Genomic DNA, 26,238 nt, shown 5'->3' with positions numbered 1-26,238 from the left:
ATTGGTTTAATACTTTGTACAAATATTGTTTTGGCTAACAACTGACATGAAAGTCAGTGGGGTTATTGAGGATGCAATTCAGAGAAGGGAAAACTCTAATGTTGAGATACGTTCTTTTGTTTTATTAGGTGATCTGCTGCATGTGCAGTATGTAGAAAAATTACAGTGTCAGATGCATAAATAGCTATGTATAGTTCACTCTGATCAAATGAAATGTTTATGACTATTTACTACTACTGTTATTAGTATCTGGCTTCCTGCTCCTGGATTCCAACTGAATGCCATTCAATTGTTTACATATAGTCTTGATTGACACATTGTGTTGTTTTTAAACAAAAATCATAACCATGTAGGTATTACATGGATTCAGCAAACATGCACTTCATTATATAGCTCCATATCCTTTGGGGTTTACACAACTTTGAGGTTTAATATTGCTTGACACATAGGCATCCTGTTTGGATTTCTTCAAAGGAATGTAATAGCAGTTTGTTTCCATCAGCATAAAAGTCAAACTGGATGAAATGTTGCAGTAACTATAAAAGGCGCAGGGGGGGGGAGAGGGGATGGGATCCATTCAAAAGCTCCCTTCAGAGATTTTGGAAATTCTAGAAAACTAATTACTTTTGCTGTAGAGATATTTAATCTACAGTTAAATGCTGATCCCTGTTGGATGATCTTAAATAATGTTATTGACTAAGCTGTCTCATTAATTACATGTCAGGATTTTATAAATGACCATATACAAGCTGAGGGTGAAATTTACCCTTCCTTTAAAAAAAAACAACCCTGAGTAAATGGGCTTTTTACAGGATACTGAATGGGGCAGAGTGGTAAAATCACATGAACCCCAGTATGCAGGCTGATGACAGGTCTGCATAGTAGCCTTTCCCTGCCCATTGTTCTGGCCTGCTGACTGAAATAGTATCCACTATCTGCTCGTACCATGTGGACTTTATGGATTCTTTCACACCCACTCCAATGCTGCCTCTTAATTGGTCTATTCAGAGCCAGTGCAAAGCCCTCTCTATGGTACATAGATGTGATGGTCCCCTATGCAGCCACTGCACTCTCCCAACCCCACCACATATCCCCACTGTGGAGCTTAACTGGGACATGTAGCTCTGCAAGGTCCCTCTGCATCTGGGTGAGCATCACTCTCAGTGAATAGGAGCTCAAAGGATGATGGAGACAATATAAAGGCAAAAGTTGGTTAGCTTTCATTACCTGAGATCATTTTAAATTCCTCAGTCAAGCCCACTGTAATTCTTCTCCTTCTTCCTTTGGTCAATGATGTCATCAAGGAACTGAGTAGTCATACTTCTCTTTAAGCGAATAAATGAATATTCCTTGCTACTAAATTAAATTTTAAAAAAATCAACAAAGATTAAGATATTGTAATTGAAGACTACAAGAAAAAAATGAGAGAAAAAAAGCAAAATTAATTTGAAGATCTGTGAGAATCTGCTTGAATGTCCACTCTGACTTTTAATATTTTTTATTAATTTTCAAAATATTGTTTTGAGAGTCACAAGTGACTAATATAAACCATTTTCACATAGATCCATGTAACAGGGTGGCTCACCTTTTGAAGGCTGGAGGGCCTGAGGCTAGCCAACCCTAACTACTAAAGAGGCACACCTGAGTTGGATCAGGTGATTCTCCTATAAAGGGCAGCAAGATGCTGCAGGAAGAGAAGAAAGCTGAGAAAATTGCAAAGAGTGGGAAGGGCTTCTTCAGGGAAGACCTTGATAACAGGGGAGTTTAGTAGTCAGAGCCACAATGCTGAACTCTAGCTAAGTAAAGTCTGGGAGTGGTGGTTGAATCAGAGGAGGGCAGATCAGTTCCCTTGGGAAGGAGGGTCTGGGTCTGGTGAAGGATTCTGTTTGTTTGGGACTATGAGGAGCGAGTTCTGTTTTGTGAAGGACTTTGTTACGAGCCTGGAACTGGTCAAGAGATCAGGGAGAAGAACAGCCCAGGTTCAAGAAGGAGGACTGTGAGGTTCCCTTAGTTAAGAGGAATGGGTTTGGGGTCTATAGGGCCACTAGAGAGTCTGTACAAGATTAAATAAACTAGATTCCCACCATGAAGGGGTACTTTGGCCTGAAATACTGTGAACTTTACAGTTCTAATGGGGCCCTGGAGAGGCGGAAAGGGAAAGAGAGTGCTGCAGAGTGACTTTACCATTATATACAAAACAAACTATAGGTCACATGAGTCAAACTAATATCAGTAAGGAGAGAAGAAATATTAATATCCCATTCAATAAGGAAAGAAAAATGAAACTTTGAAGTAAAATGGGCAGCTGTGTTTCCAAGTACTTGTCACATGTACCCTCTTTTTTAGCTTGATCATTTTTCCATTACTAAAACTTCTAAAATTTTGGAAAGCCCTCTGGCGTAAGAATTTTTTTTTTCTCTAGTAAACTAAAGTGCTAATAATGAGTCATTTGAACAATATTAGTAGAAGTGTCATTCATTCTGAGTAGTGCTAAAGTGGGCATTTATTTTTTTTATTTTTACATGAAACCAAAATCTTGTAATGTTGGCCCTTCACCATATTTGCATCTAATACCTGACTTTCCACAATTCTTCCAGAGAGACTGTTTTGAATAGAACCCAATTCATATAACCTAAAGGGGATAAGGTAGCTATAATGTTATTAAATGAGCCTATGCTTAACACAAGTTGAAATTCTATTAGTACATCCATATATTACTTCATGTAGTCCTGAGGAATATCTACTAAGTTTCAGTGTGAGGTGAAATATTTGGGAGGAGATATTTTTCTGGATAACTAAACGTTCATTTTAGCAAATTAGAACTATAGATTAGAGAGGAGACAGACAAAAAGGAATATGTTGATGTGTATAATGAGGTAGTAAGGAAAGCCTACTGGATAGGGCACTGGACTAGGACTCAGGAGACCTAGGATGACTTCTGAACTCCTTCAATGATTTCTAAAATAAACTTTGGCAGACCCCTTAACTGACCCTGTGCCTCCTTTCCTGTGGGGCAGGGAGGATAGCTCAGTGGTTTGGGTATTGGCCTGCTAAACCCAGGTTGTGAGCTCAATCCTTGAGGGGGCCATTTAGGGATCTGGGCCAAAAAATTGGGGTTTGGCCCTGCTTTGAGCAGGGGTTTGGACTAGATGAGCTCCTGAGGTCCCTTCCAACCCTGAGATTCTATGAATTGTAGAATGGAGGTAATACATCCCTATGTCATAGGAATATTGTGAGGATAAAATTCACTCTTTACTTGGAGATGCTCAGATATTACAGTGCTGAAGGCCATATCATTAGAAAATAATGACTAGTGTATCTAATTTCGAATTTAGCAAGGCATGATAATGCTTTGCTATTTTCCATAACACTTCATTGGAGTTGAAGATTTGAGTGGAAAAAATTAAGAGTTTAACACACAGTTGTTCAACTGTTAAAGTTTATTATGGATATTTGAGTAATTCAGTTTTTAATGTATCACCAAAGAAAGCTGTATTATGTGTGGGAGGTAGGGGGAAGGTGTATAACCTAAAATTTTAACTATTCTAACTCATCTAGCCCAAAGATTAGCAGAAAATAGGTGTTCATGCCTTAGAATAAAGGGTAAATATGCCCACTTTACTAGAGTCAGCCAATTTCTCAGTTTCCAACCAATTCAGATAAGAATAATAATGATACCAATAAAATGCTGCTTCAGTTTGGTTTGCTAAATAGTCATAGTACTTTTCCCTCTGCCGCTCTTTCACTCAGCTCCTCTCTCTTGTAACCAAATGCCACTAACGTACTGTTTATTAATCCAAATGAAATTAGAGGACTATTTCTGCAGTCTTTTGAAGTAAAAGGAGAGAGAAATCCCCTGCTTTTTTCCCCCACTTTCCATTTTCAGCACTGGTCAGATAAGAGATTTTTAATTACTCTTATTTGATCTACCATCATTATTTTTGAATAATATCTGCTACATTTGAAGCAAGGTGGCATGCATTTGTTTGCCATTCACCTTGGGAGTCATAAGATCAAATGTGAGATGTTACCCACATGATAAAAATTTAACAATTTCCATCTATAGCTTAGAGTAGATAGGCATAGTAGACATGAGAAAACCACCATAAATTTGCCATGATTGACTGTCTTTACTCAAGAGGAGCCCTGGATTAGAACAGTTAGGGACTTGCAGGTCAGGAATGTGGTGCATTGATAAAGCTATCTTGAGAAACTTAAATAGCATCAATTCAGATCAAATTGTTCTGTAGTCAGTGTTGTCATTCTTTCACGTCAATGGCACCAGCACCAAAACCTAAATATTAATCCACAAAAACCCTGTGCAATATATTATTTAGAATTATGATCCATTGGATGGAATTGTGCTAAATGCATTCATGTGAATTTCATAGGAGAACACTACAAAGAGACTTTTATCATAAGAATAAGATTTGGGAAATATTCCTCATAAAGTTAAGAACAAAGAGGAAGAGGTTATGTTTTATCCCACCTAATCACAAACACATGAGTGCTCCCATTAAAGTCAGACATTACTTCAGAACTGATTGTAGATAGGAGTGGGATATAAATTGGTATTAGAAGTTAACACAATACAAAAGGGGACCAGGTGTGGATTTATACCAGCTGTGGATTTTGGCCCAGGAGGTTAGCAATCCAGTTCAGTAATTTGTAATTTGCCAGATGTTAACATGGAGTATGCAATGCAAGAATGTATTTTCACTATGAGTTGATGATTAGTTAGATATTCTTGTGTTTGAACTCCTTTGATCATCTTTGGGGTCTGGAGCAGTGGTTCTCTAACATGCAGTCCAATTAGCACACAGCTGCAGTTCATGTGACATTCCAGTCCATAACTAAGGCAGGGAGGGAGGGGCACCTGCCTGGGGCTCAGAGCTGGCAGGGGTGCAAAAATGGGGCAGTGTAGGATCAGACCCAGTGGCATCAGCTTCCTTCTCCCCATGGTGGGATCAGGTCCAGCAGCACTGGCATGAGGCCAGGATGCTCAGCACCCACCACCCAAGGATCATGGGTCCAGTGACCCCAGCTGAAGCAGGTGCCCTGGTACTAGGACCACAGTGGCAGGTGAGCAGGGTGGGCTGCATGGCTGCATCCAAAGAAGGAGACCAGTGGGTACAGGGAGGGAGATGTAGAGGGTTGGGGGCAGTCCCTGGATGGGGGAGCTGGGGACAATTGCTAGTGGGGGGATGGGTTCATGAGGGGCAGATGCTGGAGGAGCAGTCCTGGGGGGAGGAGGTGTTATGCCCTGGTCAGGGCACACTGTCTCTGCAGGGCAGGCACGTGTGCCAGGCCAGAGTTGGGTGGGGTCTACATGCTGGCGGGATAGTCCCAGGGGGGTGGGTGATTGGCAGGGGTAGTCCCTGGCCTTGGGGGCAGTCTAGGGGCAGGGCTGGGTTCATGGGGGACAGTGCCTGGCTGGAGGAGGCATCCTGCATCTGGCAGGGCTCTCCATCTTTGGAGGCCGGCTCCACAGCTGCATACTTTGGGCTCTCAGGCCAACCATATGGCCAGCAGCAACATGGAAGTAAGGGTGGCAATACACCATGCCATGCCACCCTTACAGTAAATTAATTAATTTTAACTGTTAATGTTTTGACTTATTTTGCTAATTTAAAATGCTCTTGGTAGACATTTGCCAGTGTTGAAATGAAAGGCACTATATTGATTTGAATCATATTGCTGTCCTATAACAAATACTAAACCTTATTTTTTGTAGATGTACAGGGTAGTCTATATTGTGTGGATGCAGCCCACCTAACATATAGAGAGCTGCATATGCATCTCACAAAGATAAATAGTTTGAGAACCATTGGTCTGGAGACTCTGGAAGGGTGTTTGTTTGATGCCTCTAAAATATTGTCTGAAATGGCTAGTGTACAAAAGTGACTCAAGAAAATAGCCCCCAAAACACTGTTTCTCTGGTGCAATTTGCATAATTTTAAATTGGTAGTAAAAGCAACATGTGCCCTGTACATCAAGATAAAGCCACACTTTGAATTTGCAAAAAGGAATGAAGTATGTGGTAGTGGTGGTGGTTTTTTGGGGGGGGGTCTGTCTTTCTTTGCAATGCTCATAAGCCATATATGTTTAATAAAAGAAACTTCCATTCACAATACTTTTGATGAAACTTCAGTAGGGAGGAAAACAGGAGGTTGAAAAATTCTTACAAAAAACCAACTTGTGTGCAGCTCTAAAATCAATGGTCAGAATTTTCAAAAGAAACAGATTTAAAAATTCATTGAAGCATATTTCCTAATAATATAATGGAGAAATATAGTACTACGTGCTCTATTGTACTTACAATATTTTTCACATCTTGAGACTCCTAAGCAGATAAGTACAAAGTAAAAGCAATCCCTTTCTCACACCTGTGGCGCTACGACCAACAATAGGACTACTTCCATGAGTAAGTGATGCTCCCATGGGAAGGGTTTTCAAGTCCTAAGGGACTAAATATAACTTAAGGATTTAGTATGTTATGATTTGTAGTGATAATCAAGGTGGGCCATTTCCAGCAGTTGACAAGAATGTCAAGCCTAAGAGAGAGAGGAGAACACTTCAATCTCTCCGGTCACTCAGTTACAGACCTAAGAGTGGCTATTCTTCAACAACAAAAAAAACTTCAAAAACAGACTCCAAGGAGAGACTGCGGAATTGGAATTAATTTGCAAACTGGATACAATTAACTGAGGCTTGAATAGAGACTGGGAATGGATGGGTCATTACGCAAAGGAAAACTATTTCCCCATGTTTATTCCCCCCGCCCCCCATTCCTCAGACATTCTTATCAACTGCTGGAAATGGCCCACTTTGATTATCACTACAGAAGGTTTTCTTCCCCCCCCATCCCCGCTGGTAATAGCTCGTCTGAAGTGATCACTCTCCTTACAGTGTGTATGGCAACACCCATTGTTTCATGTTCTCTGTGTATATAAATCTGCCCACTGTATTTTCCACTGAATGCATCCGATGAAGTGAGCTGTAGCTCCCAAAAGCTTATGCTCAAATAAATTTGTTAGTCTCTAAGGTGCCTCAAGTATTCCTTTTCTGTTTTCAACAGCAAAAAAGGTAAATGTTGACTGGAACAAAGATTTTTGGAGAAACAGTGAAGTATTTTGACTGTAGAATTTAATAGCTTGTAGATATCAAATTTTCCAGACATATTTTATTCAAACATTTCGCTTTTTCCTCATCTTCCTTCCCCTTTCTCTCCCTTCCATCTTACAGATAAACAAAAAGGGTGAAATGAAGACCGTGGGAAATTGTCTGTGGGAGTTTTGCCATTGATTTCAGTAGATCCAGGATTTTACCCACTTTATGCAAAACTGTCACTTAGAACAAATTAAAACAGTACGGAGAAAGAAGCTTAATTTATTGAGGATGAGGAATTAGCTGTGGAGCCAACACAAATAGAGCCCTCTTTAAAGGCTAGATATGACACAAACAATTTGTATGCTTATTCTACTACATCTGAATAGTTTGCACAAACAGACAACATCTTCAGGTCATACTAATCAGCATTGATTGTGCCAGGCACACAAGTCATGTGTGAATGAGCCTCTTCCAAGTTGCAGTTTCTATAGAGTAGATTGAGAAAAATATAGAAGAGAGTGAGGGGAATTATTTAACATAGGGTAGAATGTATAATAAATATATACATTTAATAAATTCAATTTAATATTAATTTGATATAGAGTAGAGTGGGGGAAATAATTTAATAACATACTCCTGCCAGTGGGTCACTAAACTCCTATAGAAAAGTAAAGCCTAATCATCTGATGTGCTGTTGCAATCTCAAATCACAGTAAAAATCCACTTGTTGATAATATTTTAGTTTTCTATAATCCATTGAGAAAATACAGATGGTGACAAAACAAATTATTATCATTACTTCCAAAGAAAGGAGGTCCCATGCAAGAAGCTGTCTTTCCAGTATCACATTGCTGGAGGTTTGCATGTCAAAGGAATGCAAGGAGGTTTGGATATGCTTCCTAGTGTCAAGTATAGCGTCAAGCACTTACGTGAAATATGGTTTTGTCTACTAATTGGACCTAAAGTTTCAGTTACTTAAACCATCCTATTGTAGCTATACAGTGAGATTGCTAATGTCAACAGAGTCGCAAGTTATTTTTGGTTTCAGAGTGTGCTATGCCAGCGTTGACACTATTGTGCTTTGTCTGGGGGAGAGAAGCTGGGAGGTGAGAGCTGCTCATTAATACTACAGATAGCTGAAAAGAAAAGGGCCAGTTATGATTCATGGAGAAGAAGTCTCTTTCTGCATCTAGAATCATAGACATCTGTAATAGCAAGATAGTATTAAATGTATATACAACTAAAGAAATAACTGCAAGAAGCCATGACAGGTAAATACAGTATATAATTTACTTTGTGTTTAAAAGCAGTTTTATAGGTATAAATACAATATCTTTAGTCTCACTGGGAGAGAAGTACTTTAAGTTTATGAGAATAATTCATTTAATCACATCAACCAAATAAAGAAAAAGTGGAACCTAAGGCCACATACTACTTTTGATTCAAGTACACAGTTTCTATTGACATCAATGGGAGACTGCAGTTGTAATATCGCCTCTATAATGAACATAATCATGGGAAATATGTTATAAATCAGCCTAATTTTTGCTGCTTTAGTCAAGGGAGAAGCATGATTCCTTCCAAATATTGCCTTTGTGACTCTTTCTTCAGAGAAAATATGTTTAGAAAATATTTGATCATGGAGTCAGGTAAATTTTAAAATTGTAAAATGGTAAAATTTTAAAAACTTTCAGAAGGGGAATAGAGCAAAAGTAAGGGTACAATTTTCAGCCACAAATTTCTTTGCTTCAGTTGCAGAAGGGTCGCGAATATGAATAGTGCTGAATTCTGGAGAAACAATTTGTCATTATTAAAATTTAGTGCTTTGTCAACACAAAATATCAGTTTCAACTTCCTTTTTGTGTTAGTGCTGCTGTTTGTGCAATTAACAGGTCTAAATGTTCTGGGATTCAGCATCAGTGAATGGAACTATGGCTCATAAACAATAGAAGGATGTAATCTCTAATAGACTGTCAGGATTCAGAACATATTGAACATTTGAAACTGAAAGAGGGATTTCTATGGCCAAATTATCAGAGCTACTTGCTATTGGTAAATGGACACTTGAGAGTATATTACATTTCTTAATGCTATATTACATGCGCTCGTGCGCACACACACACACACACACACACACACACACACCATGCTGCCAGCTACATCCAATTATGGAAGTTTGCAGTTGATACAAGTATAGAACACTTTCCTAGTAAAATGAAGAGACAGATTAGCAAAACTAATTTTCCTTGGATATTCTGAGAGAGAGAGAGAGAGAGAGAGAGAGAGAGAGAGGAGGATGATCAAAAATATGCTTCCTCATGTAAGGGATTTTATTGCAACTATATGATATGAACACAGTCTTACTGGACGTATTTTACTGTACAACTTTATTTGTATCATGTCATCTGTGCAAAATATATCCTAAAATCCCTTACTTGCAACACGAAGAAGAAAATTAATGTTCTTGTTTTTTTTAAGAGGTAAAGGAGAAAAAAAATTAAGAAAAAGCAATGAACAATTACTACAGCCAATTCTCTGACAGCAATAATGTTTGCCCTCTAGGCATGCTGCAAGGCCTACCTTTGCTCTTGGATTTTTCAAAAGGGGGCAGGCAGAGCCCAGAATCAGGACATTAAGGGAAATATTGTTTTTGTTCAATTATTGAATAACTGATGGAATGAGGTGGAGCACACTAATGATACATAAAGTTTTGTAATTTTTTTCAGTGTGTAAGTGCTAAATCAATCCATAGGCACATTTTTAAATATCAACATGAATACACATCATAAAGATATGAACCAATGCTTGACTGCAATATTTTTAAGATACTTGGGTTGGATGAGATTGTCCTTCTGCATGGGTTGTATTGGTTCAGTCATCATTTCAGTACTAGTGTTAAAAATCAGTTTCCAGTTATTATTTGGGAATTTAGTCCAATGTCTGAACAGATGTCCCATTGTAAGATAAACCGGAAGCCATGTGCTGGTTTCTCTTGTATAGGCTGGGCTGAGCAGCAGGGATATTGATAGCTGTGGAATGTGGACCACATGCTTCTGAAAAACACTGACAGCAACATTATTTGTCCAGAACCTCAGCCAGTGTACAAATCAGCATAACTGAACTGATTTGCCCCAACTGAGGATCTGGTCCACTATTTTTAGGCTTCATAAATTACAAGGACAGAAGGGACCATTCTGATCATCTAGTCTGACCTACTATAGAACATAGATCATGTAACTTCCCCAAAATAATTCCTAGCACAAATCTTTTAGAATAACATCTTTGCTTAATTTAAAACTTGTCATTGATGAAGACCCCTTGAGAAACAATTCTAAATTGTTGATTCAGGAGAACCTCTTGAGATAAATGCTTTGAAGTGAGAACTAAAATATTCCTGGGAGTTAGGCACCTAGTGGGCTTTTCAAGAGTTTCTAAGCAGGTAAGGTGCCTATCTGCATCTTTAGGCATCAAAGTCCTGGGGTTTAGGTGCCTAAGTACCTTCATGGATTCCATTCTTTGCCTTAGTTCTGTGACTAAAATGGAAGAATAATACTTCCCAACCTCACAGAGGTGCTGTAAGGATAAATACATTAAATACTGAAGCACTCTGAGACATGCTGATGAAAAGTGCTATATAAAAAAACCTATTTTTAAAAAAAATCAATAGGTACAGAGACAACTGTATGTCTATAATTGAGATTAACATCACTTCCAGCAAACTATTTTACAAAAACACTTATTTTATATTTTAATATATTTTAAACTACTTGAAGATTAGAGAAAGCACATTGTTAATGCAGAATAAACTCAGCAGAACTTCCTTCTACACTCATCATTACACACTACACTTAATCAGCACTAAAAATTTGCAGCCTCTTTCTAGCGTTTAAAGTGTTAGTGCATTCCTGTATTACTAAAACTTAATTAATTTTACAAAATATGCCATTGTGCACTTACTGGTCTGTGTTACATTTCTTTAATTTATTTTCACATTCAAGCTACACAACTGGTAAAATAAATGAACAAAGTATCAATCTATAAACTCTAATTAGGAAAGATTATAGTCATTGTGATAGCTCCGGAGTTAAGACTGCTTTGAGATTTGCATTTAGATCAGGGATTAAACCCCTTTGTTATGCATGGGAATAAATGGTCTTTTTCACAGCCAAAAGAGATAAATAGTGGGGTCCCCCAAGAATCTCTACTGGGTCCTGTACTATTCATCATAGTCATAAATGATCTAGGAAAGAGGGTAAACATGGAGGTGGCAAAATTTGCAGATGATACAAAATTACTCAAAATAAATCCAAAACTGACTGCAAAGAGTTACCAAGAGATCTCATTAAACTGGTTCACTGAACAACAAAGTGGCAGATGAAAAGCAATGCACATTGGAAAACATAATCCCAACTAGACATACAAAATATGTTAATTAGCTGTTACCTCAAGAAAGACATCTTGGGGTCATTGTGGATAGTTCTCTGAAAACATCCACTCAATATGCAGCGGCAGTCAAAAAAGCTATCAGAATGTTAGGAACCATTAGGAAAGGGATAGATAATAAGACAGAAAATATTATAAGGCCACTATATAAAGCAATGCTACACCCACACGCTGAATACTGCATGCAGTTCCAGTTACCCCATCTCAAAAAATATATATTGGAATTAGAAAAGGTACAGAGAAGGGCAACAAAAATGATTAAGGATATAGAACAGCTTCCATACAAGGAGAGATTAAAAAGACTTGGACTGTCCATTTTAGAAAAGAGACAACCAAAGAGTGATATAATAGAGGGCTATAAAATCATGAATGGTATGGAGTAAGTGATTAGGGAAGTGTTATTTACTCCTTCACATAACACAAAAACCAGGGGTCCTCCAGTTAAATTAATAGGCAGATATGTTCATCAATGACTATTAGCCAAGATAGTCAGGGATACAACCCCATGCTCCGTGTGTTCCTAAACCTCTGACTGCCAGAACCTGGGACTGGATGACAGGGGATGGATCACTTGAGAATTGTCCTGTTCTGTTCATTCCCTCTGAAGTCTCTGGCACTGGCCCCTGTCAGAAGACATGATAAAGAGCTAGAAGGAGCACTAGTCTTACCCGTTATGGCCATTCTTATGTTTTTATGAATAATGAGTGCATTTTCCCCAAATTTTCATAACAAATTCTGACTACAGAATAAATTTTATGGGAGTCCATAAGTAGATCTGTTAATATGAATCTCAGTTAAAATTATTTTAAAATGAACACTTTAACACTCTTCAGCTTTTCCTAATGAACATATTTCTGAATTTTGAGATTAGAAAATGTATCACTTCTAAACTGTAGCAAAATGTAAAACACATTTTTTAAAGTTTTTATTCATGTCAATTTTTGATTGACATGAACATCCATTGCTACTTACATTGTGAAGTGTGTTAATGAATATTTTTATTGATAAATATTTTGATCATCAAATAAAATAGCCATTGATGTTCTGGAAGATAGGGTTTCATTGTCAAAATACTTCTAGACCTCAGACTTAAGGAGAGGACCTTGAAAATGTGAACCAAGTGTAAAATGATGTAATGATGTCTTCCTTAGTCTACAGCCAGCCTGAAGTAATTCTGAGAGGTGTGAACTGGCCTATCGACCTCAACAGACATAATTATAAAAATGAACTAGTGACCAGAATGTTTTGGTTAGCAAAGATCCACCCCCTCAGGCTGCATATTTTATATGTGTTGTGGTAACATCCCAATCATGCATCAGGGCACTATTGTACTAAGTGCTGTACAAACGCATCATAAAACACTGCCCTGAAAACTATGTATCACATTATCATGGATGAGACTCTTACAGCGAATGAGACTCTGCAGCCAGAACAGCTGTGGGTTTTGCCTCTTCCCCTCTTGCCTCTGACACGCCCTCTTTTGATCCCAAAATACAGGAAGTGTAGGGGTGAAGGCCATCCAGCACTAGCTATATTAGCTTTGCACCATCTGAGAATTCTGCTGCATCAGGTGGCCCTTTTAGAACATCTCTAAGGCAGCTTTGCATGGTCTCAGCAACTGCACAAAGCTGTTAGGATAAGGTAAAGATTGAGCCCTTAGAAGCTACAGGCAGAAGCTCTTCTAAGTAACAAAAAGGGAGTTTTCATTTGATTCTATGAGTAAGTCTTGCGTTAAATTCATATTGTCTGCAAGTCACTTTTGGCTCCCACACTGTGAAATTTCCTTCTAAAATAGTGTTAATTTTTGGACATGGCTGAGGGAGCCCTAAGCCACTGCCAAATTGCTGCCCAAAAAGTTTGCACAAAAATTAATTACAGTATTTAGCATGTGTTGCCATTATAATTAATTGGGCCACACTGAAAGGAAAGAAAAATGGGTTGTTAAGCAATAGTTCTTTGAGATGTAGCCAGAGCCTTCTGTTCTTTGTTAGAACAGCTGCCCTCGTGGTTCTGTCTTGATTAAGTCACTGCCCAGCTTCTTTTTTCAGGAAGATCAGTGTTTACATGCTCAGCTGTCTCAAGTCAAAACAGTTCTAATTTGTTAATAAGTCACTAACCAAATATTATTACTGGGAATTTGGTACATAACCAGATGCAGAATGTAGCTTCTGTTGAGTTTTGAATGTTAGAAAAAATATAAAACCACCACTCTTCACCCCCTCACCATACCCCAATGGAAATAATGTAATTTACCAACCAAAATGATATATTAAACGCACAGGTGGCCTGAACTCTCAAAGCATTCTCTTTTTTGTTTTTTTAGAAAAGAGGTGATAGTCAAACTGCTTTATTATGCTGAACCTATTCATAGTGTCAGCTTAGAGTATCTAACATCAAGAGAGATAAGTAAACCAATTCCAGTAACAAATTCAGAACTGCCTCAGCCCTTGAACTGAATCTTGGCCTTTTTTTCTCCATTTACAATTTATTTTAAGTGATTCAGTGTTCATAAAAGGAGATAAATTGACAATCTTGGACTGTTTATCATCACAAAAGGCAATGGCAGTGCAAGCTTTCCAGTAACAGCCTTATAATGTTGCTGAAGTATGAAATGACCATCCACAGGGGGTGCCTCGATATTGTGGTAATTGTGTATTAGCAATGACCTGGAGTAGATCAATATGAAATGCTGGTTCAGCCTCTGTGTTTGTTTAATCCTGGGCCTCTTTGTTGGGATTGCAACTAAACGTGTCAGATCCGTGACCGTTATAGTGTTGGTTCTGTGTGGTGGATGCCTATTCATTAGAAACTATAGACCTGAAGACATCTTCTAGGAAAAATGTAGAATTAAAATATACATAATTTGACAAACAGTACTAAAGTGTTTGCTATGTTGTGGGCCCTTAGCTCCTCTCCCTTGGTGTAGGTGAAGAGAAGATAGGGGCTGCAGTAGATTGAGGGGTGCATGCCAGCTCATTTTGCATTGGACTGAGGGCAGGTGTGGTAAGGGAAGTCCCACTGACATAAAGGAGTGGGTCCCTACTATCTGTGCTAGTCTTTTTGTGTTACTTGGGTAGCAGTTCTGACAACTCTGGAGCTCCTGACTTTTCTCCCTCTGGATTAGGGTGGACCTTCATCTCCTTTCGGTCTAGAGGATGAACAGTGGAGTGGGACTTGAGACCTGTGTTGCATTCATAGGTCTGCTATTAGCCTGTTGAGTGACCTCGAGCAAGTCACTTCCCCCTCTCTGTGCCTCAATTTCCGCATCTATAAAATGGGGAGAATGATACTGATCTCCTTTGTAAAGCACTTTGAGATGAAGAGTGCTGTATAAGAGCTAGGTATTTTCATTCTTATTATAAAATGAGGGAGGAGACAGAATGGCTTGGGTAGAAAAGGGGGATTCTGGGAAAATAGAGTAAAAAAATAAAAAAAAGGGAAAATAGAGTAAGGCCATGTGTGATAAATGAAGGGGGTGGAGGGAGCTCCCTTTTATGGACACCCAGCCAGCCAATCGGCTATAAAATCCCTCATGGTAGCTGTTCTCTACCTGCTTTACCTGTAAAGATTTAAAAAGTCTAATGCATAGGTAAAAGGAAGTAAGTGGGAACCTGGCCAAAAGAGCCAATGGGAAGGCTATAACTTTTTAAAATTGAAACAAGACTCCCCTTTTGTCTGTCTGTGGTTGTTCCCCAGGAGAGCAGGGACAGGACTGGACTATGCTATAAGAGCTTGTGCCAGGTATGAAAAATCATCAAATCATTCCTAGAAACTACTCTTTTAAAACCCCATATATGTAAGTAGATCAGGAAATGTCTAGGAAGATGCAATTAGGTTTATTTCTTTGTCTTGTGGACTTCTTTGTGTTAACCCCTAAATGCTTTTCTTTTTCTTGTAACCGTAAAGCTGGACCTCAAGAAAACCATTCTTGACGCTTAGTTATTATATTTGCTCTTTTTTAAATCTAGCAATACTCTAAGTTTCCAGATGTATTTTCTTTCTTTTTGTTTTTAATAAAATTTATCTTTTTTTAAGAACAGGATTAGGATTTTTGTGTTCTAAGCAGTTTGTGCATATGTTGTTTAATTAGCTGATGGCAACAGCTGATTTCCTTTGTTTTCTTTCTCAGCTTTTCCCTGGAGGTGTGTGTGTGAAAGGGCTTGAGGGTACCCCACAGGGAGGAATTCCCAAGTGTTCCTTTCTGGGTTTAAAGGGTTTTTTGTTTTGGGGGGTTTTGGGGGGGGGGGGGAAATTGGGTGGTGGCAGCATCTACCTAACCAAGGTCAGAGAGAAGCTGTAAACTTGGGAGTTTAATACAAGCCTGGAGTAGCCAGTATTAATTTTTAGAATCCTTGCGGGCCCCCACCTTTGCACTCAAAGTGCAAGAGTGGGGAATCAGCCTTGACACCATGTCTACACAACCACTTGTTGGTATAACTTATGTCACTCAAGAATGTGAAAAAACACCCCCAAGCGACATAAATTACACCAACAGAAGTGCCAGTTTGCGTAGCACTATGTTGATGGGAGAGCTACTCCTGACAACATAGCTACTGCCACTTGTGGAGGTGGTTTTATTATGTTGACAAGAGAACTCTCTCCTGCCAGCATAGAACGGCTGTGTCGGTGCCACTGTAAGCTCCCTAGTGTAGACATGGCCTTAGCGAGGAAACATGCAAAAGGGATTTTGGGTGGGGATGAAGGAGAGGGGAAGTTAAAGGGCAGAGTACAGGAAGGAGAGATTTGGAAGGGGAAGAAGAAAGTAAAAAGAGAATTCTTTACAGCTACACACACCCAGCATTTAATGATCTGCCCTCCTCTTCTTCCATAATTAACTATCAGCCTGAGATGGCTGGCTGTTGAATGTCAAGGTTAATAAGATATCCCATCAGTATGAATGAACGCTGCTGTCTATGCATTCCAGGTACTGCCCTCACAGCAAATAGCATGAGCATAACATGAGCTTCACAATAAGCAAATGCACAATTGGTTTTATTCAGCATATAGCTTGGCAATGGGTTTTATTCAGTAGTTTTCTGTTCATCTGCATGCATTTAGTACACATTGCTCATTGCAGTTTAATCTTAAGCCTACTTCTACACTGAACCTGAACCAGATTCCCATAGGAATCTGGGATGTCTTGTGATTAGGGTCTTTTTGCTATGTTTGTGTTGTGCCCGTTTTGTGATTCTTGTAAAAATGTCCACTATCCTTATGCTTACCAGAATGTTGGCCATCACTTATTAACCAGAGTATTATACCCTGTTCTTCATTATGTAAACTAAACCACACGGTGGAGTTATTGACACTACTGTGAGATGTGTACTTCTGTACAGAGAAGGAAACACATGCTGCCTTATTGAGCTCTATCTTGCCCTACTCTTCCTTAAGCAGTTTCTGAATGCGAGGAGTCCTTTCCTCCTGATCACATGCAGTGCAACAATATTGTGCATCACATCCCTAGCACTGTCATCCCTAGATGCACTTCACCGTATAGAATCATAGAACTGGAAGGGACCTCGAGAGGTCATCTAGTCCAGTCCCCTGCACTCATGACAGGACTAATTATCTAGACCATTCCTGACAAGTGTTTGTCTAACCTGATCTTAAAAATATCCAATGATGGAGATTCCACAACCTCCCTAGGCAATTTATTCCAGTGCTTAACTAACCTGACAGGAAGTTTTTCCTAATGTACAACCGAAACCTCCCTTGCTGAAATTTAAGTCCTTGTCTTATCCTCAGAGGTTAGGAAAAACATTTTTTCTTCCTCCTCCTTGTAACAACCTTTTATTTACTTGAAAATGATTATCATGTCCCCTTTCAGTCTTCACTTTTCCAGACTAAACAAACCCAATTTTTTCAATCTTCCCTCAGAGGTAATTTTTCTAGACATTTAATCATTTCTGTCGCTTTTCTCCGGACTCTCTCCAATTTGCCCAAATCCTTCCTGAAATGTGGTTCCCAGAACTGGACACAACACTCCAGTTGAGGCCTAATCAAAGTGGAGTAGAGCAGAAGAATTACTTCTCATGTCTTCTTTACAACACCCCTGCTAATACATCCCAGAATGATGTTCGCTTTTTTTGCAACAGCATTAATCTATTGATTCATATTTAGCTTGTGCTCCACTATGACCCCGAGATCTCTTTCTGCAGTACTCTTTCCTAGGCAGTCATTTCCCATTTTGTATGTGTGCAGTTGATTATTCCTTCCTAAGTGAAGTACTTTGCATTTGTCCTTATTGAATTTCATCCTATTTACTTCAGACCATTTATCCAGTTTGTCCAGATAATTTTGAATTTTAATCCTGTCCTCCAAAGCACTTGCAACCCTTCCAGCTTGGTATCATCTGCAAACTTTATAGTGTACTCTGTATGCCATATCTAAATAATTGATGAAGATATTGGACAGAGCCAGACCCAGAACTGATCCCTGCAGGACCCTACTCGTTATACTCTTCCAGCATGACTGTGAACCACTGATAACTACTTTCTGGGAATGGTTTTCCAACCAGTTTTGCACCTACCATATAGTAGCTCCATCTAAGTTGCATTTCCCTAGTTTATTTATAAGAAGATCATGCAGGACAGTATCAAAAGCTTTACTAAAATCAAGATATACCATTTGTCAAAGAAAGTGATCAGGTTGGGTTGACACAATTTGTTTTTGATAAATCCATGCTAACAGTTACTTTTCACCTTATTATCTTCTAGATGTTGGCAAATTGATTGCTTAATTATTTGCTCCATTATCTTTCCGGGCACAGAAGTTAAGAGCATCATGCCAACTCAGTCATTTTAGCGAGCATTATATTCTCATAGATATAGAAGTACTGTAAGTAAGATGGTTATCCATGCTACACTCATGAAGGGGTGATATTGTCCTAGTTTATTATCCTTTACTTTGGAAAGAAGCAGCAACTAATGATTTTAAAAACATTCTTTTTCACTTTCAAAGAGGAGAAGAAGATTGCTGGTTGAATAGTAAAATTGGCCTGAGCTGACATAGATCTGAACTTCCCCAAGTTCCCAAAGTTCAGGGATATTCATATCTTGGGTTTTGGTTTGGGTATAGCTCTAAGTAAATTAAGTTACCTGAGCTAAACCTCGGAAAGGTCTCCTGCGCATATATTTCCACAAGAAGAATTTTCACTAGATGGAGGAAAGAGGAAGAGAGGATTTACCTACATGCATTTTATTTGCTATTAAATGCCATTGGCAGTCTGGCACTCATCAGAAACAAGAGATGCTTCATAGAGGAAATTATATTCTCTAATATTTCCTAAAATGTTTTCATTTTATCATGTTTAAATAGTTCATAGGAAGCACTTGTCGCATCTTTTTATGAGATGAATTCAAGAACATAGAGCCTTTTCTTTTTTTAAAAAAAAGTAAAGTGAGTACACAAATAAAAAAAGATTCTTCTGAAATTGTCCAATATCTTTATGCTTGCCAGAATGCTGGCCATCACTATTATTAACCAGTGTATTGTATACTGCTTCATTATGTAAACTGAACCACACAGTGGTAGAGTTATTGAAAATACTATGAGAGGTGTACTTGTGTACAGAGAAGGAAACACATGCTGCCTTAAATGGCCCAGAATATCAGGGTTGTTACATGTGTATAGTGTTGAGCACTGGAAATATTAATGTACAATCTAGTTATTTCAAATGATGCTAAATTATAAGGTGCATAAACATTGAAATTAGCAGTTTAAGCATAGTCCAATTGATTTTAAAAACTCTTGTATGCTTCCCAATCTTTGCTCAGAGGAGGCTCAGAACAGAATAAAAATGAAGAATGGATTATCTTTTGTGGAATAAAGTGGGCACAGTGCAAATGCACTGGAGATAAGCCCTGAGAGACATTTTCTTAAATTCCATCCATCTTCACCTCATAAAAGTATTCAAAGCCTTATAAATAATTTAAAAAACTAATGGACATGGTTTTTAAACAATGTGAGGCCGCTCTTAAAGAAGTGGGTCATGAGCAGATCTGCAAGGGTGGAAATGGAAAATGCACTGCTTCTATGCTATGGTTACGTTGAGAGGTAGAAAGACATGGTGCGGTGTGTGAGTGCAGCCTTCCTTAGTACCACTGCTCTGTTAGGGCTCAAGCCTGAGCACTTTGACCTTGCTGTAGCAATGCACTTAAGCATGTGCTTAACTTTAAGAAAGCAGATAGTCCCACTCACTTTCTTTCCTGGATGAGGGCCAGAAGGCTCTTGCAATTTGCAGGGATGAGCCATATTGGTTAGTAGTAAAGAGATAGTGCCTAATGACATCAGAGTAAACCTGTGTCCCCATTGTTACAGAAACAAACACTCTTTCATTGTGGATAGATAGATAGATATTTAGATCAGCATTCTAGGGAATCTGATCTTTAATGTGCTGAACCATCCCTTATCAGTTCATTACTCACCAACTCATCCTTTTATGCAGGTTCTCACTCAGTCTTAGGTATCATGCTATAGCCCTCTTTAGCAGCATATAGTTTATTGCAGCATTTAACAGGCACTTCAATGAAGGGCAGACATCCCCCCAGAAACATGTCTGCTACTGTTTTGGAGCCTCATATTACAATGCACACTTCTAGATGTTTGTTTTTTTAAAGCAAAAATAGAGATTATCAAATTCAAATAAACAAGAATGTCTTTTGATATCAGCAAAAGTGGAACAAGTAAAAATGAGTTTTATGGCATCACAAAACCATCACAGCAACTTTTCAATCTGTAAAAGAATACCAGGACTGGAATTGTAAGTGTTCTTAAATCAAGTAAGGAAGTCAAGAGGGAGGAAAGGATGCTCTGTGGTAAGGCAATAGAGCCTTCTTTTCTCAGCCACCAGTTTGAATCCAAACTGTATCCAGTCTTGTTGATACAGGCTGAGAGTTGATACAGGCTCCTGGCTATATGTTGGTGAAAGTTATACGAAATGCTGGGATCAATCCAGTTCTTAGGGAGGATAAGGCTACATCAGACAGCACCATTACAATTAGCACTAGTCAGCACCACTGTTTGCAGTTTAAACTGCAGAGATGGAATGAGCATATAGATTTAAATCTCACCAAATGAGGGTATATCCATCCTAATCATCGTATCCACTCATTACACTCCACACCTGAACATAGCCATTATATGAACAACGTACCCTCATATCTCAATGTCTATACTTTGACCTGCTAACCTTTTACCCCCAGATGGGGATATTGCAGATTATGTATTCCTTACGCCATCTAATCCTAAACTGAACTTCACACCACTTGGTAATCTGTACGTTATTCTCTGATAACCAGAAACTTCTACGCTTAAACTCTGTACCATTTTCTTTTTATTTTAACGTCATCTTAATAAAATTCTTGAACTTTCCCTTTTGAAGTGGCCATATTGGAAAGGAGTTAATCTGTACTGGTGAGGATTTGGTTATTCCTGTAGCCCAGAATGTATGGTCTCTGAGATAAATGATCCCAGTCTTCTCTAAGATTTTTCTGGAACTTCTCACAAACACAAAATTCAGGCGAGGAGGGGAGATTTAAGTGCTTTGTGAGAAAACCTACACTGCATTTGAAAGTATCAGATCTGGCTCAAGCTATCAGCACCTTCACGAGGAGTAAATTCACTTCATAGTTTCTTGGGGTGAAAAATAGGAGTGCAATGAATTGTGGAAGTATTAGGAACCTATGAATATTATAGCAGACAAGACAATTGAGGAAGGTCAGAAAAAATCATCTTCTTCTAGGCATACGGTTTGAGAGAGGTTGGATTAAAATCAACAGAGAAAATGGAGTGCAGGACTGTTTGGTTTGTTTCTAAACTTTGAAACAAGAGAAGGGAAAATGTCTAAATGTAGCATTTTAATGTCAGTTCATGGGAAAGTTGATGAAGGAACAAATCGAAAGGGATGCTGCAGATGCAGACCAAGTTGGGGCTGTAAAACTTTCAGAGAGGCATGCCTCCCAGTTAGAGTGTGAATGTGCAAACTAATCGCACAGCTAGTTTAGTTTTTTTTATTATTATTATAGGAAATTGCAAGACTCAATCTTCCAAATACAGCTACTGCCATCTATTGATGTCCTGCTGTTTGTAAGTTTTATAAAACACTTTTGTTTACCTTTCAGATCAGCATCTTCATGACCCATTTGTCCAACTACGGGAATGACCGCCTGGGGTTATATACCTTTTTGAATCTGGCCAATTTTCTTAAGAGCTGGACTAACCTAAAACTACAGACTCTGCCTCCAGTTCAGCTGGCTTACAAGTACTTTGAACTCTTCCCTGAGCAAAAGGACCCTCTCTGGCAGGTAATATAACATACCTGTCAATAGTCCCACTTATAATTCTTCAATAACAATGCACTTCTAAAATCTTTTGCAAAAAGACACATTAAAAATGAAGATATTTTATTTTGTTTTAAATGCCTTTTGGGGTTTATTTTATTTTCTTCAAAGACAACAGCTTTGACTGAGAATATATTTGCATATTTGTTAGCTGTTATGTGATCTGCATAGATAAAGCAGGGCACTTGCTTAAACTCAGTCAAATACCAATCACTTTAAGAGCAGTTGGTTGCTATTTATCTGGGCTTCCCTTCACTCTTCCCTCTTGTTTTCCTGATGCATCACATTGTATTAACTTATCTTGATGCACAGTCATTAGGATGAAAACAGATGAGTGAGATCTACCACAATGCAGATTCACTGTGTCCATTAATATGGAATCACTAGCATTAAGTCACTGCAGCTATAGCAAGGATTCCCAGAATACAATATCCCCTTCTTTAAAACAGCAAGGAAAAAGTCCCATATGGGAGATAGTGATTAGCATAAACAGTTACTTTGAAAATAGAGAAATGTCTTACCCCAACTCAATAATAACTAGTTTCCACCTCCATTTGAAATAAATGCCAATGCTGCCCGTAATGCCAGGATAGCAATTGACAAATAATTATCACATATTCATGGTTCCTCTCTGATTCAGCACATGATATGCCAAAGCATATTCTCAGTTACACAAGTGTAAATCCAGAATAACTCAAAGGAAATATGTGCACTTATGGTGGTATAAGAGAATAGAATATGTTTTTAACTAGTTTTGGCAAGATCTGCAGCTAATGTATAAATTGGCCTAGCTTCCATTGATAGAGCTATACTGATTTGCACAAGCTAAAAATTTGTCCCATTATATTTTGTTAACTTAATGCATTAGCAAGTCAGGTCTTCCATTACCAGCTTATGCAAAGACAACATCATTGAAATAACTTCTTGAAAGAATAATCAACTCTTACTTTTTTCTTCGGATTTTCTGTTCACACAGTTTTATTTTGCATTAACATGTAGTAGAATGTTAGTGTTGAATAATATCCTAAATTTCTCTTTTTTTCCTGTCTTTTGTATTATTATGTAAATTTAAATTGTCACTAACTACTATATATTTGAAACTTCTTTGTTACCTAGTAAGTAATATGAATAGCTAGAAGGCATAATAGTAATGAATAATTTTAACCATAAATGGAAATTTGTTTGTTAATACTTAATTTTTATTCCTTTTAAGTCTAAAACGAACTTGGGCCTCAATCACGCAAAGCCTTTTGGCGAGTGCTTTAATTTTAGGCATATGAATAGTCTTATTGACTCATTTGCTTGATCAGCGCCATAGTGATTGTGAACTGTGTCACACTGGCAGAACTAAGGAATAGTGTCCTCTATAGGTAGAGTACAAGAAGGAGCTCTGCCAGCTTCTCCAGACTGCTGTACGTCAGCCTTGACTTAGAGAGATTTCCTATAGGGATGAGAAGATAGTTCAGGCACTATGCCTCAGAGAAGAGATTGCCACAAGACTTTTAATTATGCTGTGAGTAGCTGTTCCCTAGGAACTGAATTATAACCAGCAACTCATGTTGTAAACTGCACCATACAGAATTGTATTGAGATGACTTTCAGTCACTAGAAGAGCTGACTAATGTGGAGCAAACAACTTAATCAATTAATTTAGCTTTATTTTAGGCCCATGGAATATCTGCAAGCAGATTTCACTTCAAATTTATTAGACTAATATTTTTAGATTTTTTTGAAAAATGAGAAATAGTTCAATTTTAAAAAAAATGGAAAAATGAAAATGGGCTGTGGGGTGGGCAGGGAGTGAAAGGGAAAAAAAGTAGGTTCTGAATTAAGACTTTAAAAATAACAAATTTAAGAATGAAAGATTATTCTCCCCCAATTTTCCATTTCAAAATTTTTGTGTTTGAAAAATGCTGACCAGCTGTAGTAACTTAAAATTTGGGGACGTATCTTTTATCAGATGTCAATGAATTTATTTTAACTGAGCTACACTTATTCATACCAGCTAAGGAGGTGGCCCTGATATTTTATGGATTAATAATGAATCTTCTAATTTGAGTTTTGTGTAGTTGTGATTGGTCAGGTAATTCTCATGGTGTGCCTATTCCTGACTGTATGAGTATGTAAGCATTTCCAGCAGAAATACTGAAATTCACTTCACACTTTACTTATTGTGAACATTTGTATCATGTCAATAAAATAACCTCTCATCTTAGTTTTCAAATGCTTATTTACAATAGGGGGAAATTACATTTATCTATCTAGATCAGTCCATCTGTCTATCCATTTATGAAGTGCCAATCACATTTACACCTTATATAAATGAGTATTCTGAGTTCCCTTATTGCATTCTGTATTTCAGACGCCATTGTAACAACATTACGCTTATTTTGGGGCCCTTATTTTGAGAGAAGTTGGATACCTGAAGTGATATTCTAGCTGAACCAGAAATTATGGGCTTGATTCAGGAACCATTTGGTAAAATTTTCTGGCCTGTTAAGCAGGAGATCAGACTAGATAATCATCATGTTCTTTTCTGGGTTTAAATATCAACAAATCTATAAACATAGAAGTCCCATGCACGTAATACATAGGGAGAAAGAAGGAAATGTTATAGCCTCACAAAATTTTCATTTTGACACTGAGCCTGCAAAATGTACACAATTGCTCAACTTTACTGATTTCATTGGGATTACTCTAGGCCTTAATCCCACAACATATGGAACACTCTGATCCCGATGTGCAAAAACACTCAAGCATGTGCCTAGCATTCTTACTTGATTGGTTGGTTAGGGCCAGAGTGCTTAGTTTCTTGCAGAACTGAATTCCTGGGGTGAAATTTGAAGTGTTACCACTGACTTCAACCATGCTAGAATTTCACCCCAGTGCATAAAATTAAGTATTTGTGTAAATCTCTACTGCATCAGGGCATTTGAAATTTCCTCCAGTGTGGCAGAAATAATTGTCTTTTTTTCCCCCTCAGAATCCATGTGATGATAAACGTCATAGGGATATCTGGTCCAGAGATAAAACTTGTTACCATCTTCCAAAATTTCTTGTGATTGGACCTCAGAAAACAGGTGAGAAATGGTGAATTGCAATGACTTGAACAGAGGGTGTGATTCTAAGCATATTGTAGCCCACTTTTTGGTGTTGTATATATTTATTTTTGAATAATGCATGATAGAGTAAATTCAACTGTAAAGAGGTAATACAGTCTGAATAGAAACCGATAGCTGCTATTAACTCTTCCATTGCTTATGGGGAGAAAGTGGCTTGGATAAAATAGGAACTCTCTTTCCGAACCATCAGCCACTTTTAGAACCAAGCCCAGGTTGTTATCACAGTACTCCGACCAGATGTATTGTTATATCTCACAAAAATGCCTATTCTCATGGGAATTCCAGTTGATTTTGCAGAATCAAGAGGCTTGTGTAGTTTTGATAATACCTTTCTTTGAAGTGGAAAGGCTCCTGAGGTCAAAATAGCAACATTTTGCAGTTATACTCCTTCCTATTAATCTAAAGGAATACTTTTTCCCTGTTAATTATGGGATTGGTTATGTTGGTGATAACTTTTGGGTGGGAGCAGTTAGCCTCATTACAAGGGAGGCTGCACATCAAAATACTAGGCTATGTTTCAGATACTGTTCCCATGCTTTATTCCAATGCAATTTTCAGAACACAGGTTCAAATTCACCTCCTCCCCCTCCCCTCCCCGCATAGGGTCAGCACAAGACTTGTGCCCTATTTTTTAAAATGGGATTTCAGTAGCACTCAGTTTCTTTACTGGCACTCTGTACATGGGGAGAATTTAATTCATAGAGAAGGTGCAGCATTTCATTCCACCACAATGAAAACAAATATGGCCAATTACTAGAACTCAGTATATATCAGTGTAAGGAATAATTTTGTCCTGATTACTTTCTCTGAAGTTGAAGGATAATAAGAGTTAAAGCATTTCACTTATGATGTTTTCAATTAAATTATTTTATATTTTCTACAGTTGATACCTACCTTTGTAAAGTATTTTGAGATCTAAAGATGAATAGCACTATATAACAGATAGGTATTTATATGGATCTCATGTAATCATTTTTCCCCAGAAATTGATTTAAGTTTTGTGTCAATGTGTTCTGCATTTAGCAGACATGTAATATGGAAGTAGTCAGAAAGCAGAGCAAACATTCGCAACAAACACCCGTTTTATTATGCTGTGAGACACAAAGATAAGATAACTATTAAGAGCTCTGACCAAATATCTTCACAATGTTTGCAATCCTAATAAGAGTATTTATCACCTATATAGTCCCTTTCATTTGAGGATGTCAAAGTGCTTTACAAAC

At 38.1% G+C, this 26,238-nt stretch overlaps 1 protein-coding gene across 6 annotated transcripts in view; it reads left to right on the top strand.

The window, feature by feature from the left end:
• Positions 1-26,238, top strand: part of LOC119854603 (bifunctional heparan sulfate N-deacetylase/N-sulfotransferase 4) — a 253,325-nt gene that overhangs the window by 198,490 nt on the left and 28,597 nt on the right. For all 6 annotated transcript variants that reach the window (XM_043513137.1, XM_043513136.1, XM_043513138.1 and 3 more), the window contains exons 8-9: positions 21,675-21,857; positions 24,877-24,973. In XM_043513137.1, the coding sequence (XP_043369072.1) occupies positions 21,675-21,857; positions 24,877-24,973 (280 nt within the window). The remainder of the gene's footprint in view (positions 1-21,674; positions 21,858-24,876; positions 24,974-26,238) is intronic.

Source organism: Dermochelys coriacea, chromosome 4 (genome assembly GCF_009764565.3).
Source record: "Dermochelys coriacea isolate rDerCor1 chromosome 4, rDerCor1.pri.v4, whole genome shotgun sequence".
NCBI lineage: Eukaryota > Metazoa > Chordata > Testudines > Dermochelyidae > Dermochelys > Dermochelys coriacea.
Note: the sequence above shows the minus strand (reverse complement) of the source record. Positions and strands in the feature narration are given on the sequence as shown.